The sequence below is a fragment of the Pongo pygmaeus genome, chromosome 12 (assembly GCF_028885625.2).
Source record: "Pongo pygmaeus isolate AG05252 chromosome 12, NHGRI_mPonPyg2-v2.0_pri, whole genome shotgun sequence".
Lineage (NCBI taxonomy): Eukaryota > Metazoa > Chordata > Mammalia > Primates > Hominidae > Pongo > Pongo pygmaeus.
This window is the reverse complement of record NC_072385.2, coordinates 60,976,893-61,002,000: the sequence shown is the minus strand read 5'-3', so window position 1 is coordinate 61,002,000 and position 25,108 is coordinate 60,976,893. Positions and strand designations below refer to the sequence as shown.

The 25,108-nt window shown below is 34.2% G+C and overlaps 1 protein-coding gene across 4 annotated transcripts in view; it reads right to left on the bottom strand.

Moving 5' to 3' along the window:
* EXOC6B (exocyst complex component 6B) overlaps positions 1-25,108 on the bottom strand; it is a 661,647-nt gene that overhangs the window by 387,860 nt on the left and 248,679 nt on the right. For all 4 annotated transcript variants that reach the window (XM_054473677.2, XM_054473671.2, XM_063649356.1 and 1 more), the window contains exons 7-8: positions 24,053-24,229; positions 7,980-8,048 (exon numbers count right to left, since the gene is read on the bottom strand). In XM_054473677.2, coding sequence (XP_054329652.1) covers positions 7,980-8,048; positions 24,053-24,229 — 246 coding nt within the window. The remainder of the gene's footprint in view (positions 1-7,979; positions 8,049-24,052; positions 24,230-25,108) is intronic.

The window sequence follows — 25,108 nt, the reverse complement described above, 5'->3', positions numbered from 1 at the left end:
GCCCGGCTAATTTTTTTTTTGTATTTTTAGTAGAGACGGGGTTTCACCATGGTCTCGATCTCCTGACCTAGTGATCCGCCCACCTCGGCCTCCCAAAGTGCTGGGATTACAGGCGTGAGCCACCGCGCCCGGCCATTAAAATCTTAATAGCTTATAAAAACTAGCATACACACAGTGATGAGATACAGTGCGGTCATACTATAGTCATTCAAAGAATGTAACTTCTCTCCTGGTATACTGTAATCATATTAAAGCATAAGGCATTAACTTTTATACATCCTTGCTTCTCCAAATTGATTTCATGCAGAAGAGAAATTCAGTAAGTGTTTTTTTAAACAAGGAAACAATAAGATTTGAGTTAACATATGTTCAAACAAATGTACTAGATTCTTTAGTTACCACTTATTTATTCATTCAACTATTTAATAATATTTACTGAGTACTTACCACATGCCAAGTAATGTTGGTACTGGCGGACATAACATTAAATAAAATAAACTAGCCATTTCACAGACCTTATGTTATCTGAGGGAAAAAAATTCATTAAATTTTTAATTATGAGGCTTACTCTTAACCTTAAAACTCGATGTGAATAAACATGATTATTTTTCTATAGACTATTGGATTAATTACAACTGTGAACTCCCTTATCCAAACATACTATTGAAGAGAGTAAACAAAATCATGGAGCACAGAAACAAAATGTTAAGGAAGAAAGGAGTAAGTGTGTGGCAAAGGAAAAATGTATATTATTGCATATGTGAGTTCTACACAACTTTCAAGGAACAGATAACTCTTATATAAGTTATTCCATAAAATAGAAAAAAGGGGGAGATGTCCAACTAATTTTAATGAGGCTAAAACAACACTGACTTACAAACCATCTAAGGACAACACACCAAAAATGAAAATGTCAAGGCTGTATTACATATGGCCAAACTACAAACACAAAAATAAAAAATAAAGCAACAATAAAAAGGAATTAAATTCTACAGGATGTTATAAAAGTAGTAACACATGCTCATCAAATTGAGTTTATCTAATAAACACAAGGATATTAATATCAAAAAATCTATCAATGAAATTCACCATATTCATAAACTAAAGAATAAATATATTAATATGTATAGAAAACTAATTCAATAAAATTCAACACACATTTATGTTTTCTTAAAAGATTATCAAGAGTCTAGGAATAACTAAATAAAAATTATTTACCAAAAACCTATATAATGATTAATCAATGAAAAAAGTCACATATATTCTCTTTAAGATTAGAAATCAGACAAAGAGTCTTACTATCACCTTACTGAACAACAAAGCAATGATGATTCCAGTCAATACAGTAAAAAAATAAAAAGAATAATGAGATATAGGAAAAAAAAGTCACTATCTACAGACAATATGATTGACTACACAGAAAATTTATGAACCCAAATGACTATTAGAACCAATAAAAGAGGTGAGCAAGGTTTCTAGATGTAAGATCAACCTATAAAAATCAATAGTGTTCCTCAATATCAGCAATAACTAATTAGAAAATAAAGTAGAAAACCGCAACAAAAACTAAGTATTTTGCTATTTATCTAACAAAGAATGCTCAAAACTATTAACATGAGGTTGGAGGAAAGCTCAATTAAATAATTTAAAAGATCTTCCTCTACCATGACTGGGATGACTTAGCATTATAAAACTGTTAATTCTTCCGAAATGTAACTACAAATTCAATCAATTCAAATCAAAATTCTAGAAGGACTTTTTGAATAATCTCAAACTTATTATAACATATATATGGAAAAATAAAGATCTATAAATAGCTAATGCAATTTTAAAGAGGAGACATGAGAAGGGACTTATTTTATACCATCTATTTTGATATATTATAAAATATAACAAAAAATGAGCTCAGAAACAGAACGATGTAAATATTGAAATTTAGTATATGCCAGAGTTACTACCAGCAATCACTGAGTGACATACAGATTATGTAGTAGATGGACTTGATAAAACTGAATTCATCATATGGAAAAAAATAAAGCCTCATATTATATAAGGGGTCTTAAAAAGTTCATGGAAAATGCATATTATGAAAAAACCATGCAGGAATTTCAAAATATTTTACACCAAAATAAGCTTGTACTAACTTGTTATAACATGTCTGAACAGGATCTAGTTTGAGGCACTAAAAAGTACAAGATATCAATTAGAAAAGAGCCTCTACTGGAGCAACATGAATTCTGCTAAAACTGAAGCAAGCACAAATATCAAATTTATGGTAAAACTTGGGTAGAAGAATGGTGAAATCATTGAAGGTTTACAAAAAGTTTATAAAGACAATGCCCCAAAGAAATCAGCAGCTTATAAGTGGATATTTATTTTAAGAAGGGATGAGACAATTTTGACAATGAAGCCTGCAGTGACAGACCATTCACATCAATTTTTGAGAAAACAATTTTGTTTGTGCCCTAAAGAGGACTGATAATTAACAGTACAAACAATAGCCAACACCATAGACATCTCAATAGCTTTAGATTACACAATTCTCCCTGAAAAATTGAAGTCAAGCAGACTTTCCACTCAATGCAAAACCACCGCACTCAGATCCGCTGCAGAAAAGAGCAGAGAACTTTCAATAGAAATTTTAAACAAGTGGGGGATCAAGATCCTGAACCATTTATTATATGGTTTGGCTCTGTGTCCCCAACCAAATCTCATCTCAAATTGTAATCCCTATGTGTCAAGGGAGGGAAGTGATTAGATTATGGGGGCAGTTTCCCCCATGCTGTTCTCATGGTAGTGAGTGAGTCTCACAAGATCTGAAGGTTTTAAAATGGCAATTTTTCCTGTCCTTGCATTCATTCTCTTTCCTGCCACCTTGTGAAGAAGTTGCCTGCTTCCCCTTCACCTTTCACCATAATTATAAGTTTCCTGAGGCCGCCTAGCCATGCTTCCTGTTAAGCCTGCAGAACTGTGAGTCAATTAAACCTCTTTTCTTTATAATTACCCAGTCTCAGCTAGTGTTCTTTTCTTGAGTGAGTTCACATTGCATATGTAAGTTCTACACAACTTTCTTTGTTTTTATTTTTTATTTTTTTATTATACTGTTAAGTTCCAGGGTACATGTGTACAACATGCAGGTTTGTTACATAGCTATATATGTGCCATGTTGGTTTCCTGCACCCATCAACTCGTCATTTACATTAGGTATTTCTCCTAATGCTATCCCTCCCCCAAACCCCCACCCCCTGACAGGCCCCAGTGTGTGATGTTCCCCACCCTGTGCCCATGTGTTCTCATTGTTCAACTCCCACCTATGAGTGAGAACATGTGGTGTTTGGTTTTCTGTCCTTGTGATAGTTTGCTTAGAATGACAGTTTCCAGCTTCATCCATGTCCCTGCAAAGGACATGAACTCATGCTTTTTTATGGCTGCATAGTATTCCATGGTGTATATGTGCCACATTTTCTTAACCCAGCCTATCATTGATGGACATTTGGGTTGGTTCCAAGTCTTTGCTATTGTGAACAGTGCCACAATAAACATACTTGTGCATATGTCTTTATAGTAGCATGATTTATAATCCTTTGGGTATATACCCAGTAATGGGATGGCTGGGTCAAATGGTATTTCTAGTTCTAGATCCTTGAAGAATTGCCACACTGTCTTCCCCAATGGTTGAACTAATTTACACTCCCACCAACAGTGTAAAAGCATTCCTATTTCTCCACATCCTCTCCAGCATCTGTTGTTTCCTGACTTTTTAATGATCACCATTCTAACTGGCGTGAGATGGTATCTCATTGTGGTTTTGATTCGCATTTCTCTGATGACCAGTGATGATGAGCATTTTTTCATATGTCTGTTGGCTGCATAAATGTCTTCTTTTGAGAAGTGTCTGTTCATATCCTTTGCCCACTTTTTATGGGGTTGTTTGTTTTTTTCTTATAAATTTGTTTAAGTTCTTTGTAGATTCTGGATATTAGCCCTTTGTCAGATGGGTGGATTGCAAAGACTTTCTCCCATTCTGTAGGTTGCCTGTTCACTCTGATGATAGTTTCTTGTGGTGGAGTTCCACACAACTTTCAAGGGACAGAGTGAGTCCCCAGCTTTGTTGCCCAGGCTGGAGTGCAGTAGCATGATCTCGGCTCACTACAACCTCCACATCCCGGATTCAAACAATTTTCCTGCCTCAGCCTCCTGAGTAGCTGGGATTACAGGCACCCACCACCACGCCTGGCTAGTTTTTGTATTTTTAGTAGAGACAGAGTTTCACCATGTTGCCAGGCTGGTCTCAAACTCCTGATCTCAAGCAATCCACCTGTCTCAGCCTCCCAAACTGCTGGGATTACAGGCATGAGCCACTGCACCCAGCCTCAGGCAGTATTCTTTATAGCAGTGTGACAACAGACTAATACAGTTTCCTTGAAGAACTATAGCAGAAGAGAAACATGGCTTTCCCAGTACAATCCTGAAGACAAGGCACAATCAAAGCAATGGCTATTAAAAGATGAAAGTAGTCCAGTCAAAGCAAAAGCAGACCAGTCAAGAGCAAAGGTCGAGGCAACAGACTTTTGAAATGCTAAAGGCATTTTTCTTGTTGACTTTCTGGAAGGCCAAAGAACAATAACATCTGCTTATTATGAGATTTTTAGCCAAAGCTTTAGCAGAGCTATGCCTGGGAAAGCTTCACTATATAGTCCTTCTCCACTACAGCAATGCTTCTGCTCATTCCCCTTATCAAATGAGGGCAATTTTGCAAGAGTTTCAATGGGAAATCATTAGACATTCACTTTATAGTCCTGATTTAGCTTCTTCTGACTTCTTTTTGTTTCCTATTTTTAAAAAGCCTTTAAAGGGCAACTATCTTTCTTCAGTTAGTAATGTACAAAAGGCTACGTTGACATGGTTAAATTTCTAGGACCCTCAGTTCTTTAGAGATAGGCTAAATGGCTGGTATAATTGCTTACAAAAGTGTCTTAAACTTGATGGAGCTTCCGTTGAAAAACAAAGTTTATATTTTTTATTTTTATGTTTTAGTTTCTTTTTTCCATGAACTTCCTAAAGTCCCCTTATATACAATGATGAACCTAAGATGGGTTAAGATGAAAATGTAAATGGTAAAATATTAAATGTAGTATAAAGTAAATACTCTGTGACAGCAGGATAAAGAGGTATTTAAAAAAAAAACTCAAAAGTATAAACTTATATGGCTAAAATTGATGGATGTGATTACATGGAAACTAAATATTTCTGTTTCATTGAACATAACATAGACATAGTTTAGAGTCTGGTGACAAATTGTGAAAAAAGGACATTTTAAACATTCTAAACTGTCAGTATCTACAATATATGAGGAATTTCTGAAATTTCTCTTTCAGAAAAGAGGAAAAAAACAAGAAACCCGATTAAAAAAAATGAACAAAGGTTAAAAATAAGCACTTTATAGAAGAAAAATCTAAAAAGGTCCACTAGTCTATAAAGAAAAGCACAATTTTTACTAATAACCAGAGAAATGCAAACTAGATCCATAGCGCAACACCATTTGAGTAAATTAAAAGCACATACATATATAAATCACTATATATTTTTCAAGGATATTTACACATCTATGACCATATATTACACATATTAGTGTTATTATTCTTGGAGATAAGAGACAACTGGGCTTGTAAACAATGAATGAATGGAAAAAAATATAATGAAACAAAATAAAATCCGGGGGGGGGCCTTTATGAACTGATAATAGGGTGTCACAGTCTAAGATGTATATGATTTCTTATCTATACCTGTGATTGAAAAAGATTGTCAAATTATTTTAGATGCCTTGATACAATTCAATCTACATTTGGCTTCACCTTTATATAACATGAATGGTACATGTGCAGCCATAAAAAAGAATGAGATCATGTCTTTTGCAGGAACACAGATGGAGCAGGAGACTGTTATCCTCAGCAAACTAATGCAGGAACAGAAAAACAAATATCCCATGTTCTCACTTACAAGTGGGGGCTAAATGACGAGAACTTATGAACACAAAGAAGGAAACAATAGACACTAAGGTCTACTTGAGGGTGGAGGGTGGAGGATGGGAGGAGGGAGAGGAGCAGAAAAGATAATTTTTGGGTACTGGGCTTAATTCCTGGGTAATGAAATAATCTATACAACAAACCCCCGTGACATGAGCTTACCTATGTAACAAACCTTCACATGTATTCCCAAACCTAAAATAAATCTTTTTTTAAAAAAAGAATTGTACATATATCAGACAATATGAATTTTATTTTTGTTAAAAATGTCTGAAAAAACATAGAACATAAATAATGGTGGTCTCTAGGTGTGAAATCGTAGGCAATTATAATTTTATTTTCATGTATTATGTTTTATTTACATTTTGTAACTTTAAAATTTCTAAATGAGTATATGTTACTTTAGTAGTAAGATATTCAGAGCTTCTTTATAAAACCAAAAAAAAAAAAAATGTCTTCTAAGAAATTGCTGCTACTGCAATATTAAATTCAATTCGAATGCCTCTCCACTGTTATAGTGATTCTAGTATGGACATTTAAACCAGTGGGACATACTTATATTCAAATGTAAATACAAAAATCACATTATAAGGCTACACATTACTTTTAGTATTCACTATTTTAACCACCTATTTAAAAAAACAACAACAAGGAATGGTAGATTGAGAGAGAGGGAGTGTAAAGGGAGGGAAGACAGAAGGAGAAAGAGAGAAGAAAAGAGGAAGATGAAGAAGTGGGCAAGAGAGGGAGAGAAGAGGAAACTATCTGATTTTTAATCTAACCAATAAAACTACCACAAAATATTTCAGACCATAAAGTCCATAGCTCAGTATCCCAAATTGTCAGGAGTAATGACAAAGTGACACTATGTTAAATATATGAACAAAGACAGACCGGGCACGGTAGCTCACGCCTGTAATCCCAGCATTTTGGGAGACCCAGACGGTGGATCACCTGAGGTCAGGAGTTCAAGACCAGCCTGACCAACATGGAAAAACCCCATCTCTACTAAAAATACAAAATTAGCTGAGCGTGGTGGCACATGCCTGTAATCCCAGCTACTCGAGAGGCTGAGGCAGGAGAATCACTTGAACCCGGGAGGCGGAGGTTGTAGGGAGCCGAGATCACGCCATTGCACTCCAGCCTAGGCAACAAGAGCAAAACTCTGTCTCAAAAAGAAAAAAAAAAGATATATATAGATAGGTAGATAGATAGATAGATATAGATATAGATATAGATATAGATATAGATATATAGATATAGATACAGATATAGATATAGATATAGACACACACAAATAAAAATTGATAAGAGACTGGGCAATAAGACATACTTGAACATATCAAAAACAACCTGATATAAGCATCACTGAAAGTTTCTGTAAAAAAAAAATCAATAATAGGCTTCTCTCACCAATTTGTCTTGGTTGCTAGAGTTTAATTTTTGACTCACTTTCTGTGTATCTATGTGTCTGCATGTGAGTGTACTACCAAAATGGAGAAAGGGATCATTTATTAGAATATTATTAACATCTATAATATCCCCCACACAAAGAGGTTCCCTTTTCCGTATGCTTTATATGACGAAAGGAGTAATTGTCATTAGGAATAAAAAAGTAAACATTTTCACAAATACTATTTTAATGTGTAAAGACAGAATATTGTTATTTGAATAACTACATTATTAAACTAAAAACAGAAATCTGGATGTGTAAGACCACTTCTAGTTATAAGCTACTGATTTATTGATGACTAAGAAATGTCACTAGCCATAGCATATTACATAAAAACATAAGAGATTCAAAATTGTTTTTTATAATTAACAGTCCTTAAACAACAAGAGTTTTCTCATCTTTCACTCTTAATAATAAACAGAAAAACTACCAAAAGTTGAGAAAGCAAAGTTTTGAACTCAATGGACATCTTTATTAGGCAGAGCCAGATAAAGACTCACCAGGACAGAATATATATGTAGACATCGATAAACTGGAGAGAAATCCACCAAATCTTGGGCCCCAGGTACCTGCAAACACAAGATTATAACAAAAAAAATTCAAACAAAGCTATTAAAAGCAACTACATTAATTGTTACTACTCAAGTGTTTGGTTCTTTTTATAAAGGCCAGTTCTAGCTTCTAAGTGAGAAATACAAAACAAACAAAAAAATAGGTTTCCACAGACCTAGTTCTTATGTTTTAGCCATAGAATTAATAAACTGTGAAGATATACACCAAGGCTGGCACAAAGCCCACAAGGATGGGTAGCAAAGAGAAACAGGTGGCACCAATCCTGCATTTCCCTTTAGAGATACATCTTTGGCTATGGGACTCTAAAGGGAAAATAAGAACAATGTGAGAATACACCTTTCATGATGACTTTGTTTTCTAAAAGACATGATAGTGTACATAAAAAACTAAGTTTTAGTAGTCAAAAACAAAACTTGCCACACAATATGAATCACGGCCTGCCAACCAACTTCTGAAGAACACAAGAATTCGTCAATACTTAAGTCAACATGCAATCAAAATACAGAAATATGCTACGAAAAGAGGGGAGATTATGTGAAAAATAAGACAAAGAATGGAAAAGTCAAACCAAGAAGTAATACCAACAGATTTTAATGTGAATAGTGTATGTTAATTAAACCTAGACATCAAAAGAGAAAGTAAAAGAAAAAAACATCAGGTAAGAACTGGAGTCTAGTTTCAATGCTAAAATTGATTTGCTATGTCATCTGACAAGAGTAATTCATAATTTGGCCTCGACTTCCTAAGCTGAAAAAAAAAATCAGCTGATTCATAGGGATTTAATAATATAAGGAAATATTGAAACTAAATGTTGAACAAAACAAAACAAAAAGAAAATGAAAAAATTACATAAAGAAACATTCAAAATAAAGACCTACCAGTTTTTACTATAACACTGGTAACTATATAATTCATCAGAATATAAGCAGCAGGCACATCTAAATTGGGTAGGGCTGATTCATAATCACAAGGTCATTTTCCCTTATTTCATAAAGCAAACCTCATTTCTTCTTTTGGGGCATAGCTTCTTTACGAAGATACTTTTCTTAATGAAATCTACTAATTCTAAAATTCAACAGCACAACACCTATGTTCTTTTCCCTCTGGAACCATCACACCTTTATATTTATGGGTTCAAACTTACTGACTATTCTGTTCATCTGCTTCGCACCCATGAGAGCAAAGATTAAATCTCTATATTTAAGTTCCTTGATAGCACTATATACTCTGTAAGCACACAACAAACTTTTAAGTGAATCTAAAAACTGATAGTAAGATGGTCAACATCCTATACCATGGTCCAAGAATAACTTTACTTTAGGAAAAAAAAAAAAAAAACTTTAAGAAGAGGTAATGAGCATTGCAAATTACTGGAAAAAAAATATGGACAGATATGCAGCATGCAGTTTAAAAAGAATAGGATTAAATAGCATATAAAAATTGTATGAGTGCAAATGGACACTCATTTTCATCTTAATAACACAAAGAGTCCACAGGTGATCATTTTAAGCACTCTTATTTGAAATGATCACAACATTAAAACATCTTTACAGTCTCCTCTTTTGGACTGCAAAGTAGAGACCCAAAGGAAATTTATTTTACCTTGACAGAAAACCAGAGCCTATTTTATCTTGCCAAAATATGAGGGAAATTTCTTTTATCTTGCCAAAAAACCAGAGCCTACAGCTAAGCAAAACACATTCTCAAAAGAAGAAAAATTTTAAAACATCAAACATGATATTCACAATAGTATTTAAACTACATAAAAACTACAAATGCATATGAAAAAGAAAAAAACATATTTAAAAGTTTGATTTGTATAGGAAATGACACGTTTTCCTTTTATTTAGAATTAATGATTTTTAAATTCTTTGTTACATATTTACAAAAAGTTTAAAGAATTTTTCTTACATAATTTTGAGTATCAAATTCAATCATAATTTTGTTTATATGTTCTTCTTCATATAGCTTATTTTGTTTAACTTCATCTCAGAACCATAGTTTCACTCAAAAGGAAACTGCTTGTAGCCATTCCTCAGACAAGGCCTTAGCCCTTTTATATGTCAGACCCATCCTTGTAGAATGAACATCTAAATTAAGGGAGAATTTCCCTAAAAATCTGTGATAAACAAGCTAACACAGCCCCATAACAAAGACATTTTGTTACTAATGGGCTAAGACTGGTTTATCTGGGCATACTATTTTTAAAAAATGGATATATTTAGAAAGGAGACAAAGGCCATTTTTTGTCATCTCCAACGAATATTTACAACCAAATCTATTCTCTCTGAGGCTGTTGTGACATCATTCTATCAGCTTCAAACTGGCTAAAGTGCTCTCACTTGTAAGAATTGTCTCTTATTTCTTAGCCACTGGAACCACCATCCAGTTAAGTCTTCCTAAACACGAGACTGCCTGCTTTGAAAGCAGTACACAGAAATCTAGACAAAAAGAGGAGGGAGTAAAATGGGGCTTCCGTTCACAACCTTTACCTCTACTCCCAAAATAGCCTAATATTTAGAAATCATTTTTCCTCTATGCTCCCCTCTGTGAAGAACACTAGGAATGAACACTGTGAGGAACCAAGAAGAGTGCTGTGAGGATAAAGGTATGTAAAGTATGCACTGACTCATGTTGCTTAGCACGAGATGTGTTTTCTCTGCTGCCACTAATGAAAAAGAATCACAACTACAGAAAGGCAAAAGGAGAAGAGCAACATACATTGGATGTGAAGGAATGCTACAGGTTTGGAAGAATAAGAAGTGAACTTTCAAAAATCTAAGTAAAAAGGGGTGGGGAAGAGTATCAGAAGAAAATGCAGTTTTTCCCGACTCACAGAAATGGGTCTGTTTTAAGGTCCACATCTTGATCTCCATTTAAAATACTAACTCTCTGTCAAAGCTATATTCATACTTTTTCCTTTTCTTTGACCCTGTCTCCCCTCAAGTTGCAAAGAATGATTCAAGCAGGTTTAGGTTTCAGCTGGGGCAGAGGGAGGGGTCCAAGGACACGTTCTTAAGCTAACAATAACTTTCTAATGGTTTCTGTCTCCTAACAAAAGCCATGACTCCTTTATCAGCTTCATCTAATTTTTCCTTTCCAAAGAAAATAACACAGCCCTTGCATTTTACACATGTCCAAATTTGACAAGTCATTATCGACTGCAACTATAACTGATAAGAGATAACTTTGTGGTAGGACGTTGTCATTTCCTCTCATAAGGGCTTTCTTTCTGAGATACAGAAACATGATTAGAATAGTTAAACATTTCCTCTGCCTGGCAGTCAGGAACTCAAGACTTTAAGATACTGGAGTCTATTTTTCTAGAAGTTCAAATAGATCTATGAAGATACAAATAGTAGCCACAAATAGTATATTCAAGATTATCCTGCTTTTTTAACTAGTTGTTTTCCTTAAGAATTCACGTGAAATAATTTCATCACCAAGGACAGCAGCTGCCTAATTCCCTAATAGTTTCTGAATGGAGAGCATTAGTGCCTTTTGCCAGTTCAAACCTTTTTCCAGAGGATCAAATAGTAGGTAAGATTTTACATTCTATAACTAAGATATCTGTGCCTCAGAGCATATTATAATATTATATAAACTAAGAGAACTAGGATACATTTTTTAATAACGGATAAATAACGAGCTAGTAAAAGAATTTGAGGATGCCTGAACTTCAGTATCCAGAGGTAGATATAACGGAAGCAACTATTACATTCTTCTATAAATACACATTCACAATTAGAGATCATTGACAGATTAGGCACATGAATTGGTATCTAATGGATCCTATTGGCATCTACGTTTGGTATCCACTAGATACCAATACATATGGCTAATCTGTTCGTTTCAGTACATGATTCTTACATTTTTATAATACCAATTAACAGCTTCAATCAAAGAAATAGTTCCTAGTTCTTGTTTGTGGAATATATTTGTTGTTAAATAGCATTTATATTCTATAAATATGGCACCTAACCATGAGACCAATGTATAGATGACAAAAAAGAATTTGAAAATAGAGGATGTTACAAAATAAATGTAAATTTTAAAATGGGATTAATCAAAGGCCCCCTGAAAAATCAAAGGCCCCCTGAAAAAATATTATGAGCCCCTACAGATAATATTTACTACAGAAGATATACAGATTTAGCATAGATATGGGAATATTAGATGATGAGGATGAAAAGAAACATCAACATTTCTGATTACAAAAATTTTTACAAAACACCAGGATGTGACTTTTAGGATATCTTTTTCTTCTTCTCTAGTACATCTTAGTTCAGGTAAAAGAAAGTCTCTAAGAACGGAAAAGTAAATGGTCAAGTTCCTCTCATAGCACATAAGGAAAACGCCTTTACATATTAAAAAAAGGATATTTTGATTTTTAAAATGCATGATGCCATTCAAGTTTTAACAGATATATTCATTTAATATTTTTCTAACCCTTCCCCCAAAAGGATTCAGAGTTCATAAATATTTTCCAATATTTTAAAAGACTCACTAGTGAAGGACGGCAGGAAAGAAAAATTATCTGCAGGTAAAAATATGATAACTCTACCAGCTTTACTGCTGGGTAAGCATACCCTTAGAAAAGGGGAATACACTATAAGAAAAGATTGCTTGCCTCCCTCTGCTCAAGAAGAGGAGTGATATACTATGAGAGATTTACCTCTGCTGCTGATAAAGACAGCACATTAAAACAGAAATGCATTAGTACACTCCAGCCCTGTTGTTCCCACGGCTGCACCAGAAGATACACAAATACACAGACACACACACTCTCTCCCTCATACACCTACATGGCATTTATTTTTCTCTTAAGAAGGCTTTCGAAGTAGATGGATCATCCAAAAAGAGTTTGACAGAGATTTGCAAGGAATTCAGATATCTTTCTCACTAATTATTTGAGTACAAAATAGTTTCTCCATATCAGTAAATGAATGCAGGGACTTGGTGCCCATTTCTGAGCATTACTTAGATCTCAAGTCGTTAAAATGTACCAGGCATTTTTCTGCAAAGAGAAGACAACAAATGATTAGCTGAAGGAGCACTGACTTTGCATTCAGAGGAGGATCAATTTTGACAGCCCATATTATGTCTATAAGCCAGGAAATGTCTGGGAAACATTTTTCACCAGTGTGCATTTCAGAACTATGTTGCTTCCCAAAATTCAGAGAAAAAAGGGTAGAATTCATTTGGATATGAGCTTTCATGCAGCTAGACTAAACACCACAGAAACACCAACAAACTGGAAGGCCTGTAATTTTAAGTGACTAGAATTAGTAAAAGCATAAAGAATTTTCTAAACCTTTGAGTATATAAGAATACTGTGGCCAGAACCCTATCCTAAAAAAGTACAAAATTATGCCAAGGAGCTTCTCACAAATTATTAGGATTCTTTCTGAAAAATCCCTAAGCAGATTACCACTTATTAATTACTCAAGTGTTTGCACTAAGCAGAACAAAATCAGGAAAAACCACCATTTCTTCTTACTGAGGCACTGCAAAAAACCTGTGACCAAAGTCAAATGATAGTCCCTCAAGAATTATCTGCTTAAAGCTGAACACTGAGGGCCAGGCATGGTGGCTTACACCTGTAATCCCAGCATTTTGGGAGGCCGAAGCAGGTGGATCGCTTGAGCCCAGGAGTTCAAGACCAGCCTGTGCAACATGACGAAACCCATCTCTACAAAAAACTGCAAAACTTAGCCAGGTGTGATGGCACATGCCTGTACTCCCAGCTACTCAGGAGGCTGAGGTGGGAGGATTGCTTGAGCCTGGGAGGTCGAGGCTGCAGTGAGCTGAGATCATGCCACTGTACTCTAGCCTGAATGACAGAGTGAGACCCTGTCTCAAAAAAAAAAAAGCTGAACACTGGTGAAACAAAAATTCAGTTGGTCTTTATTTAACAAGGGTCCACTATATGCTATGAAACTCTAAACCTTTAGGCAAAAGAGGCAATTTTGCACTACTTGGTATTAAATATAAAAGGTCTGAAAGGATAAAAAATTAAGATGAGGAAAAGTAGGTTAAAAATGCTACAATATTATAGGTAAAGAACGAATATCCCTAATATATAGGGAACTAATAATGAAGAAAAAAACCAAAATCATTCAAAAAATAGGCAAAAGACATAAGCAGTTTATAAAAAAGATATACAAATAGCCCTGAACCTTATTAATTTACTCAACTTTACCCACAGTAATAGGAATGAAAATTAAAACTACAAAGAGATATGTTTCTTATCTATGAGAATGGCAGAAATTCAAAAGCTTAAAATAAATACTCTCTTAAAGAAGCTGTAAGAAAACAGGCAACTCATGCATTGCTGGGGTGGGTGGTGGGGTATAGAAAATAGTACAACCCCTATGGAGGAGAATTTGACATTATCTAACAAAATTATACATGCATTTACCCCTTGACTCAACAATCCTGCTTCTGGGAAACTACCCTGAGGATATAGCTCCAACCACATGGAAAAAACAGTTCTCAGGTTTTTGTTTTTTTTTTTTAAGTTTTAAAATGTTTTGCATATGGTAAAATTCACTCTTTCTAGTAAACAATTATGTAAGTTCTGACAAATGCATATAGACCGTAATCATCATCATAATCAAGATAAGAAGAAACAGTTCCAGCACTTCCCAAAATTCCCTATGCCCCTTTGTAGTAAAATTGTTTCCTGATGCCTAGCCCTTGGCAAACACTGATCATTTTCTATCTCTAGAGTTTTGACTTTTTAGGATTGTCATATTGATAGACTCATATAGCATGTAGCCTTTTGAACCTGGATTCTTCCATTGAACATAATGCATTTGAGATTCATCTGTATTGTTTCATGCATCTGCAGTTTATTCCTTTTTATTTCAGAGTGGTACTTCAATTATGGATATACCACAGTTCATTTATCCCTTCACGCATTGAAGGACATTTGGGGTGTTTCTAGTCTTGGTAGTATATGCACAAAGCTGCTATAAATATTAAGCTTCAAACTTCTGAGTGAATATGCTGGTTCAATACCCAGGAGTGGGATTTCTAGGTCATATATATGACCACTCCTAGCTGTATGTTCAACATTATAATAAACTGCTAAACTGTTTTCCAAAGCGACTCTATCATTTCACATTTTCACAGCAATATATGAGTTCCATTTGCTCTATATCCTTGACAGTACATGGTAATGTCAGTATTTTTTTTATTTTAGGTATTCTAATAGCTGTACAGTTAAAACACTACTTTTTAATAAGAAAACATTGGAAATCATTTAGTGTCCACGTATAGATTGGCTGAATAAACTATGGTACATCCAAACAATGGAGTACTATTTAGCAGTAAAAATAGAATGAGAAAGATTTCTATGAACTGATATGGAATAATTTTCAAAATATATTTCAAATAAAAAAACAAAGTACAAAATATACATGTATTATGCTATTAATAATTATGTTGCTTAAGGTAAAATGAAGGGTATACACACAAAAACTAACAACACTCATTACTTACAAAAGGTGGGTAGGAGCAGTGTGGAAAGGATAAGGATGAGAATGGGATTTCACTGAATATATCTTCTTATATAGTTTTGCCTTTGAACCATGTTCATATTTTAAATAGTCAAAAAGTTAAATAAATAAGGATAGTTGAACCCTAAAAAATAATACAAAAAGAAACAAATGAACCTAATTATATATTAATTTGGTAACAATCAAACAGAAGAAAAAAAAATTAGCCAAAAGTGTTTGAACATAGTACTCTGAACTATACAGATTTAGTGGGATACACTGTAGGATCAAAGAACTGTGAAAAAATCTTGAACTTAATAACTTTATTGCTTTTAGTGACATTTGCATAATAATTCTGCAACTATTTTCTGGGTATTATATAATTATCTAAAAGATTAAATATGCTGATACTCTGGAAACCAGAATATTTGCAAATACAAATACAGAATGACAGAAAAGACTTACTACGTTAGATTGGAATTAGAAGTATTAGCTTTAACTCGTGATTTATTTTTTTTAAGTCTACACATTAATGTAGCAGGTATATTTCTTAGCTCTGTCCACAAAAGGGGTATACCTAATGCCCATGTTAGTTTCTAAATATCATTCTCCAGTAAAAGAAATTAGAACTCTCTGAAGAAACGGCTGATGCCAGGGCTAGGGCAGAACCTGGAGTTTCTTGTGGAAAAGAAGAGAAATTAAAGAAAAGAGCAGAGCTCAAAAACTAGATGGATAATTTGGAACAAGTGGAAAATGAAAATGAAAGACAAGATGGAATATAACCCATTGTATATAAAATGATTATCCATGTGCCCATACTAACACTACAAAAAATAAAGGGAGAAAAGGAAAGTTTTTTATAGAAGAATGCTGACTCATAAATGTGAAAGAAATGACAAAAATAGAAAATCACAACATCTTATAACAACCATAGTAACATATGATTCCAGAAAGTGGCATCAATGAGTTCTAAAACCAGTGGGTGACAAGCTGTTAGGGAACAGGATAGTCACATGGTCTAATGTATTACTAATTACAAAGGGGGATGGGTACCTTTATGGTGAAGAAATCTAGTGAACACCATCTTAACCATTGTATGCCTCCAGATGTGATGCAATGAAAAGAACTTAATATTACCTTTGTAATATTCCTGCCAAAAATGATTAACCTGACTCTAGTCATGAGGATATAACGAGATGTACCTAAACAGATGGATATTAAGGGAGACTAAACAAACATAAAAATTAATGTGTAAAATTTGTCTGGATGTGGCTGCAAGGAAAAAAATGAAGGAAAAAAATCTGCTAGAAAGAACATTATTGGAACAACTGGAGATAGTTGTATAAAGGTTTTATATTAAGTGGCAGTGTCACCATCAATGTGAAATTTCCTGATGTAATTACTGTATTGTACTTATGTAGAAGAATGTCATTGTCAGGAAACACAGATTACAGTATTTGGAGTTCCAAATATTATGAATGATGCATGCCACTTTCTTCCAAATGGCTCAGTTTTGGGAGAGAAAAGAAACATACACACACACACACACGCACGCACGCACACACCTATTCTTTCAAAATCAAATTTTTCAGAGAGAGACAGAAAGTGTCAAGTTTTAATAAGTGGACTATTTAAGTGAAGCGTATATGGATACCACATGTGTAACTTTTCTGAAGATGTAAACTTCTTCAAAAGTAAAAGAAAATTTTTAAAAGACGCTATTACAGAAGAGGTAAAATTGAGGGGTCCTTCAGATAAAAGTAGAATGAGGCATTCTTGGCAAGAAGAAGGGGGTAAAGGATTATATTCCACAGTTGCAGTTACTAGCAACTTAGTGCAAGGTGAAGTTTTTTGAATAATCAATGAGAATATAAAAGAGAAATTCTACAAGACCTGAAAAGAGAGGTAGAAGTTTATAATTGAGGCAAATGATTCAAAATAACAGGGCATTTACACCATCATCACAAAAAAAAAAAAAATGAAAAAAACCTTGAGTTGATGTGAGTCATAATATATCTTTACCAATGGACAGACCTAAAAGATCAAAGACTGGGAATAAGAAAACCAAAACAGAATGTCTAAAGCATGCCATAATGTTTCCATTCAACCTTCTAAATTGTCCTTTTGGTATTTCATTATATATGTGGGCACCTACTTTTCTTTTGACTGCATATGTCCTTAATAGGCCAGCTTTCATTAAGAAGTTTAAAATTCAAAGCCTACAGGTGTCAATGGGTATTGGGATTAAGTGATGGATGCTGGCAATTTTAAATCATATTCTCTTAATACACATAGTTTGTATATGAAATATCAAGGACTATTACTTATTTTTACAAAGCACAACATTATTTTTTTTCACATCAGTGTGGCCCTGTCAGTCTGTTTTTTATTTTGCCATTTTTTTGGATAGACACCCAATATAAGCAGTATTATATTTTTGTCATCACATTTAAACCATATCCCTGATGGCAACACTGCTACTCAAGGCCAGTCTATTACTACCATGCTTAGAAAAAAACTAAATTAGAAATCTAGATTTTTATGTGAATCTAATTGACTTGCAGAAGTTGGTGACTAATTTAAAAATTTTTAAGCATTGTGTAGGCCAACAACCAGTATGCAAGCTGTTTCTGGCCCATAGGTCGCCAATCTGCAACCTCTGGTTTAAACTCTAAACTTCTAAAGGCAGCCTTTATTTAAGTTTAAGTTTAAACTCTAAACTTCTAAAGTAGCCTTTAACTTATCGAGGAATGATCCTCATTTTCTGTTACCTTCCTGTCAATAGAAAGTTTTACAATCAATATTTTGAAATTTGGGTCAAATATCACAACCACTATTTTTTACAAGCAATTTGACATAATTATTGTCACTATTTCATAGGTAAGAAAAGGGATGCTGAAATTACATAATTTGTCCCAATGCCACAAAGAAAAAAGCTTGTACATTCTAAAATAAATCATTTTTGTATACTTTCCAAACACCCTGTGTTATGACTAAATTGTGTTATGACTATAATTGTGCTCCCCTGCAAATTCCTATGTTGAAGTCCTTAGTTCCAATGTGACTGTATTTGGAGACTGGGCCTTTAAGGAGGCAATTAAAATTAAATGAGATCATAAGAATGGGGTTCTAATTCAACAGGACTGGTATCCTTATAAAAAGAGGAAGACACACATTATAAAAAGAGGATGTAAGCAAAGAAAAAAACTGTATGAGGATACGGCTAGAAGGCAGCTATCTGCAAGCCGAGGAGAGAGGCCTTAGGAGAAACTAACCCTGGTGGAACCTTGATCTTGGACAGCCAGCCTCCAGAAATGTGAGGAAACAGATTTTTGCTTAAATCACCCATTCTCCAGCATTTTGTTATGGTAGCCCTAGCAAATTAATACATCCCGTTACTTCAAAATTACTACAGCACAACAATAATCAAGACATCCCAGAAGGCTTTCTATTACATGGCATTTGTATTTAAATTAACAATTCCCTCCTGTTGATTCTATACTTCAAAAGAGACACCAAAATCTAGAGAAATAAATCTGACATGAATCATTTGGTCAACAAATATTTATGTGACCCATACTCTATGACAAGTGGTGTGGATGACATGGTTACCACTGTTCCTTAACAGTTGGTAAATAAATTAAGAGAGGTACACACTAAAATATGTGACATGTCATAAATGTGGTATCAATGAAGTATTCTAAGAATGCAGAAGCTCTGAAGTAACCTAGAAACAAAGTAGAAAAAATAGGCCCTGCTTTTTCAAACTATTTCTTAATACTGCTTTATTTCAGCAGATTTTTTTTGTTTATAGTAGACGATGTTCATCAGTCCAGGCAAATGTACATTGCCAAAAATTAGATCAACTTATATTTCACCTTTATTCAAAAAAGCACATGGTCATAATGCCACAATAGTAACTATTATATACTGATAGCACTGTATGTACAAGGACTGTGATAAAGGCATTATATACATTATTTCATTCAATCCTCACAACAAGCCTATTCTCAGTAGATATTATCACCCTCCTTCTAAAAACTAATATGTCATCTTGAGGGCTTCCTTGCATTTTATCTTCAAATATCTCAGAATTGATATTCCTGATGAGTCTAGATCCATAAATACATTCTCAATCTAAAATGTTAACTACTTCTAATTTTTTTAAGTTCTATCCAGATATTTAGAGAAGAACATTAACACCTGCATATGCCCACAAGGTGATATTCAATCCCAATTTCCTAAATCATATTTCCATTACAAATCAATTGAATTGGCTGGGCATGGTGGCTCATGCCTATAATCCCAGCACTTTGGGAAGCCAAGGCAGGAGGATCACTTGAAAGCTCAGGAGTTTGAGACCAGCCTGGGCAACATAGTGAAGCCTCATCACTCCCTTTTTTTTTTTTAATCAACTGAATTAAGCTGTTGATCAGAAATGGTTAAATATCAGCAGCTTCATATAGTCCAACCTTAATATATGATTAGTTTTTTTAAAACCAAAAAAACCTCATCTTGTGACTCTTTTATTAGCTTAGCCAATAATAAAATAAAAATGGAGAATTTTACTAGAAATACGTTTCTTTATAACACCCTTCAGCAATCATTAAGAGACTAACTCTTAAACTTCAATAAGCTGAGGGTGTAGAAGAGAAAAAAAGAAAGACTGATTCTTTCAGATGGTTCAACATGTAAGTTGTTTTTTCATTCAAAATGACAATTTACTTTTGAGACTTCATCCTCAGTTCCCTAGGCTGTTAAGTTTTTCCCATTTCTAGTACAAACTTTATTTCAGGTTAACAATGTATTAACTATCTATTTACCATGTGTAGAGCCACGTTCTAGGTGTTTGGCTCTTCCTACCCACCTTATTCCACGATCTCCTCTTATGTATCATTAAGCTAAAGACACAGTAATAGCCTTAAAACGTTATTCAATGAAAAAAATGTATTAAGTATATTTGCACTGAAAGCACAGGAAAGGGTAAAAAGTTCTTCAGAGAGTAAAGAAAGTACCTAAACTTGTTAAACTAGAATTATAAAATTTTATTTAAAATGCTGGTAATACATAAGCAACAGATTTTAGAAAGCAAACTTAACTTTCTCTTCAAGTACTGTATTTATTGCCAGAAAGAAGTTTAAATCATATTTTAAAAAACAATAGAAGACCCAAACATTCATTTGTTTGTTTTATTTATACACTAAAAAAGCTTTGTCATGTTTCCGTATCGTCTTGTAACTCCAAGTGTGCTCCAGGGACCAGGAGCTCCATCCTCATCAGGGACCTTGTTAAAAAACGCAGACTCAGACTCATTCTCAACCTGTATAATCACAATCTGCATTTTAGTATGCTTCCCAGGTGATTCCTATGCACATTAAATGTCAAGAAACATTGTTCGACAACACAGTTCTTAAGTTGGGTCCTAGGGGTAAAATGAATTCCATAAACCCCCTGAAATTTCATGCAAAACATTTTGTGACAGAATATATGTACATTTTACTGGGAAATGACTCCATATATTTTTATCAATCTTTCAAAGTAATTCATGACCCCAAACAGATTAAGAATGACTGCCATACAGGGATTCTATGCCACAGTTACCATGCTTACAGATTAAAAGTCACAATATTCCAAAAACTATGCAGTTCTCAATGAGGTCTGTTGAAGAATGACAAGAATGAAGGTCAGAACGTCACAGTGGGTCATGAAAGACCTTATCTGAAGAATTTATTCACACCATGCAAGAACTATGCCAAGAAACCAGTTTGGAAACATCTAAATAAATAATTCTCTACATGAGGCTTGAGATTAAGAATGTGCACTTGAAGAAGATTCAAACTGAGAAGTAAATAAATATAAGGTAGAATTTTTTTTAAGATAGAATGCCATTAGATGATAGTGAAGTGCCAAATTTTTGTTTTAAGAGCTCAATCAGCAAATCTTTAATATGAATTGCTTGATTTGAGATATGGAACCATTTAAAAATATTAACTTCCAAGTACATTCTTACAGTACTACTTTTATGAGAAACCTCCAACACATTTTACTAGTCTCACTTTCCTCATCTTCTCTGGACCTCACAGGACAAGGCAAAGAAGGAGCATGGCACAAAAATTAAAAGGAACTTACCCAGGATCTTCAACAGGTCAATGATAAAGAATGGTTTCCTTTTATATATCATGGTTTCAATGATATATAAGAACTGTGTATATATTTTATTTTTCATCTTATCATCTAACCATCTCTTCAGGTACTGTATTATCCAAGGGCACAGACTATGTCTAACCCATAAGCCACAGTATCTGACAGAATTCCATCTTCTTCATGGGTACTCAAAATGTAGATTAAAGGAGTTAGTTGGTCCTTCTTGAGACTCATGCTTTATTATGCTACTACTGTGACTGATCATCTGTGATGGAATCTAATATCTGAAAGTTTGTCCTCCAGGGTGGATCCACATCCTAACAAGCCAGTCATTCCAGGCAAGAAGAGAGAATGCTAGAAAACATTCAGGGGAATAAAGTCCCCTCTATCTCTTTCTATCTCCATGAGTCATTAGGCCAATAGTTGGTTCATTTTACTTTAAAGTGGCCCAATAGATAACACTCAAAAGACTTTTCTTAGCTCTATTAAGAGCTATTAAGAGTTCTTGCAATCCATGTGCAATAGGGATAGGATGAAACTTTCAAGCATTATTAACTATTAATGTACTTCATTTACATAATAAACATATCTTAGTACAATATAAACTTTAAAAATGATAAATAAAATTATTCACTTAAATAGCAGAAGTGTGTCCCCTCAATAATGAAACGTATATAAAAGAATGTAGTAGTTTACGGCTGGGTGCGGTGGCTCACGCCTATAATCCCAGCACTTTAGGAGTCCCAGTCGGGTGGATCACGACATCAGGTGATCGAGACCATCCTGGCTAACACGGTGAAACCCCATCTCTACTAAAAAATACAAAAAATTCGCCGGGCGTGGTGGCGGGCGCCTGTAGTCCCAGTTTCTGGGTAGGCAGAGGCAGGAGAATGGCGTGAACCCAGGAGGAGGAGCTTGCAGTGAGCCGAGATCGCACCACTGCACTCCAGCCTGGGCGACAGAGTGAGACTCCACCTCAAAAAAAAAAAGTAGTAGTTTACATTCTTATGAGATAGCTCCTGTTCTATCAAACTTAAATGCTAAGGTTGTAGACATAAAAATAACATCTTTATTTGTTTTTCAGCTCAGTTTAAACATTGCCAATTCAACTTTTGAAGTCAAAGAGGAATAATAATAGAGGCAGGCATAATGACAATAGAGATACATAACAGAAGTCAGCAAGGAAGAGTAATGAAGATAGAACAGAAACCAATGTTTTCTCACCACCCTTTAAGGATCAGGGATTTGTGAAATCCTATGGGGTAGAGACTACTGCCTCTACTTAATAGGTGAAGACACTCAGTTTAACGATTAAACAATTTATCCAAGACTACAAAATTAGGACAAGTTTTGGGGAAGAGAGAAAAGCACGAGGGTAGTAAGGGTATAACAGGAGACAACTATGGGGAAGAAATAGTGAATCCAGTTTTATCTGGAGAAAGGAAACAAGCACTTACAAAAAAAAAGCCTACTGAGTACAAGAGTAAATGATTCCTTACACATGTCAGTGGCCATTTTAAAAGTAAATGATATGATTATTAATAATTTTTTAAAACTTAAATGGCAGAGCCAGAATTTGAATACAGTCTGTCTGACTCTAAAGCTCATGCTCCTAAACACCACACTCACAAAGAGACATCCAGTTAATGTAAATAATAAATATTTAGAAAAAATTTTAACAGGAAATCTCAAAGGTCATAATAGTTTTATTTTTAAAAACACATTAAACATACTTCTAACAACAAAGAAAGATATAAAAATATGTACTAGCTAAGGCCCTTAATCTTATTCTTCCCTGACAGTGACACAGAACTAATCTATGAGGTTATGAATATGTCACAAAATTCCCAGTTACCCTGTAATCACTCATATATTTATTTCCTCCAGAAATGCACACTCAACTTTCTGGAATCTTTGTGTATTTTCCATCTGAGCCATTTCTCAAGGTAAAGAATCTATTTGTTCACTCTTCAGCTTTTGAAGTAACATTTTTTTGTTTGTCTGGACTAACTGTTGCAGTTTCAGCCGAGGTCACCTAGACCTCCTGTCTCTAGGTAGGTAAACTCTACTCTTCCTTTAATGTAGTTCCCAGTCAGTACAGAATTTAAAAACCCTGAAACTTTTCAAAATAGAGGAGTGAATTTAAAATTTAAATTCTCAAAAAAGTATCAGTATCTAAATTATCTTAGTGTATCTTCAATTTCCTTAAATTGAGCCTTATTTGTATTCAAAATGGTATTTGATATCCAGAAGATCACACAAACTACATTATATGGATAAACTCTTCATCACATCTCAACCATACTATTTAAGCTTAAAAATAGTCTCACTTCCCCACATCAAATGTTACTTACCTCTTCATCATCTTCCTCGTCTTCAACATCCAGAATTCCTGAATCCTGTTCAGACTTGGGACTAGTGCTTTCTATCTCTGTATCAAAGATTATATATGCATCTTTCTTAGATTTCCTCTTGCTACCTATTCTGGGTTGTTGCAAGACGATGTTATCCAGGTTTCTTTGCTGCTGGGCCTAGGATAGAGAAGAACACACACAAATACACCAAAAAGGTGGGGTTAGGGAGAGAGAAAGAAAGAAAAAAGAAGAGAAAAAAAACTTAATTAAGCTTTCAACCAACTTCTAATTTTGAACAAATTGATATCTTAACAAAAATACTACAACAAAAGGCTTTAGTACATAAAGTTTTAGTATCAGATATAAAACCAAACACATTAATGTATACCTTTTTAACCCTGGAGCCATCGTATTTTAACTCATTTTCCAAGTTAACACAGAAAACAGATAATCAGTCAATATTATCATAAGACTTTTCAAATGTATCCATTAAATCATCACAAAAAGAAATCTATACAGTTTTGCCTTAGTAGGCCAGGAGATTAGTGCAAATGCCTAGCATTTATCTCTTACAAGAAAATACCATATTGAGACCATAATGCTTGGAGGAAAAAGGGTGGGGGCTTAGAATTAATTTTAATACATTTAGGCTTAAGAGACTGTTAAAAACAGTTATGTGGATATAAGAGACCAATGAAATATAATCAGGAGAATGAATTATCTTCAGAAAGTGATTTGAACTAAGTAATCCAATAGAATTCCATGACTGTGATCTGTGGAAAGCAGGGTTTTAAAGGGTTTTTTCTTCTGAACCCTAGAAAAGGTAGTATAATCCCTTCAGCTTAAAAAAAAAAAATAGACTGATACGGTGGCATGGTTTCAATAGATACAGAGAAGTAGAAAGTGGGACTATCCAGAGTCAACAACAGAAGCATTAAACCACACATTATTAGAGCTAGAAGTTACCTTAATTGCCACTCAGGAAACTGAGGCTAGAAAACAAAGGATTTGCTTGAAGTCACAAAGCAAGTGAGTGGTAAATCAGAAGCTCAAAGT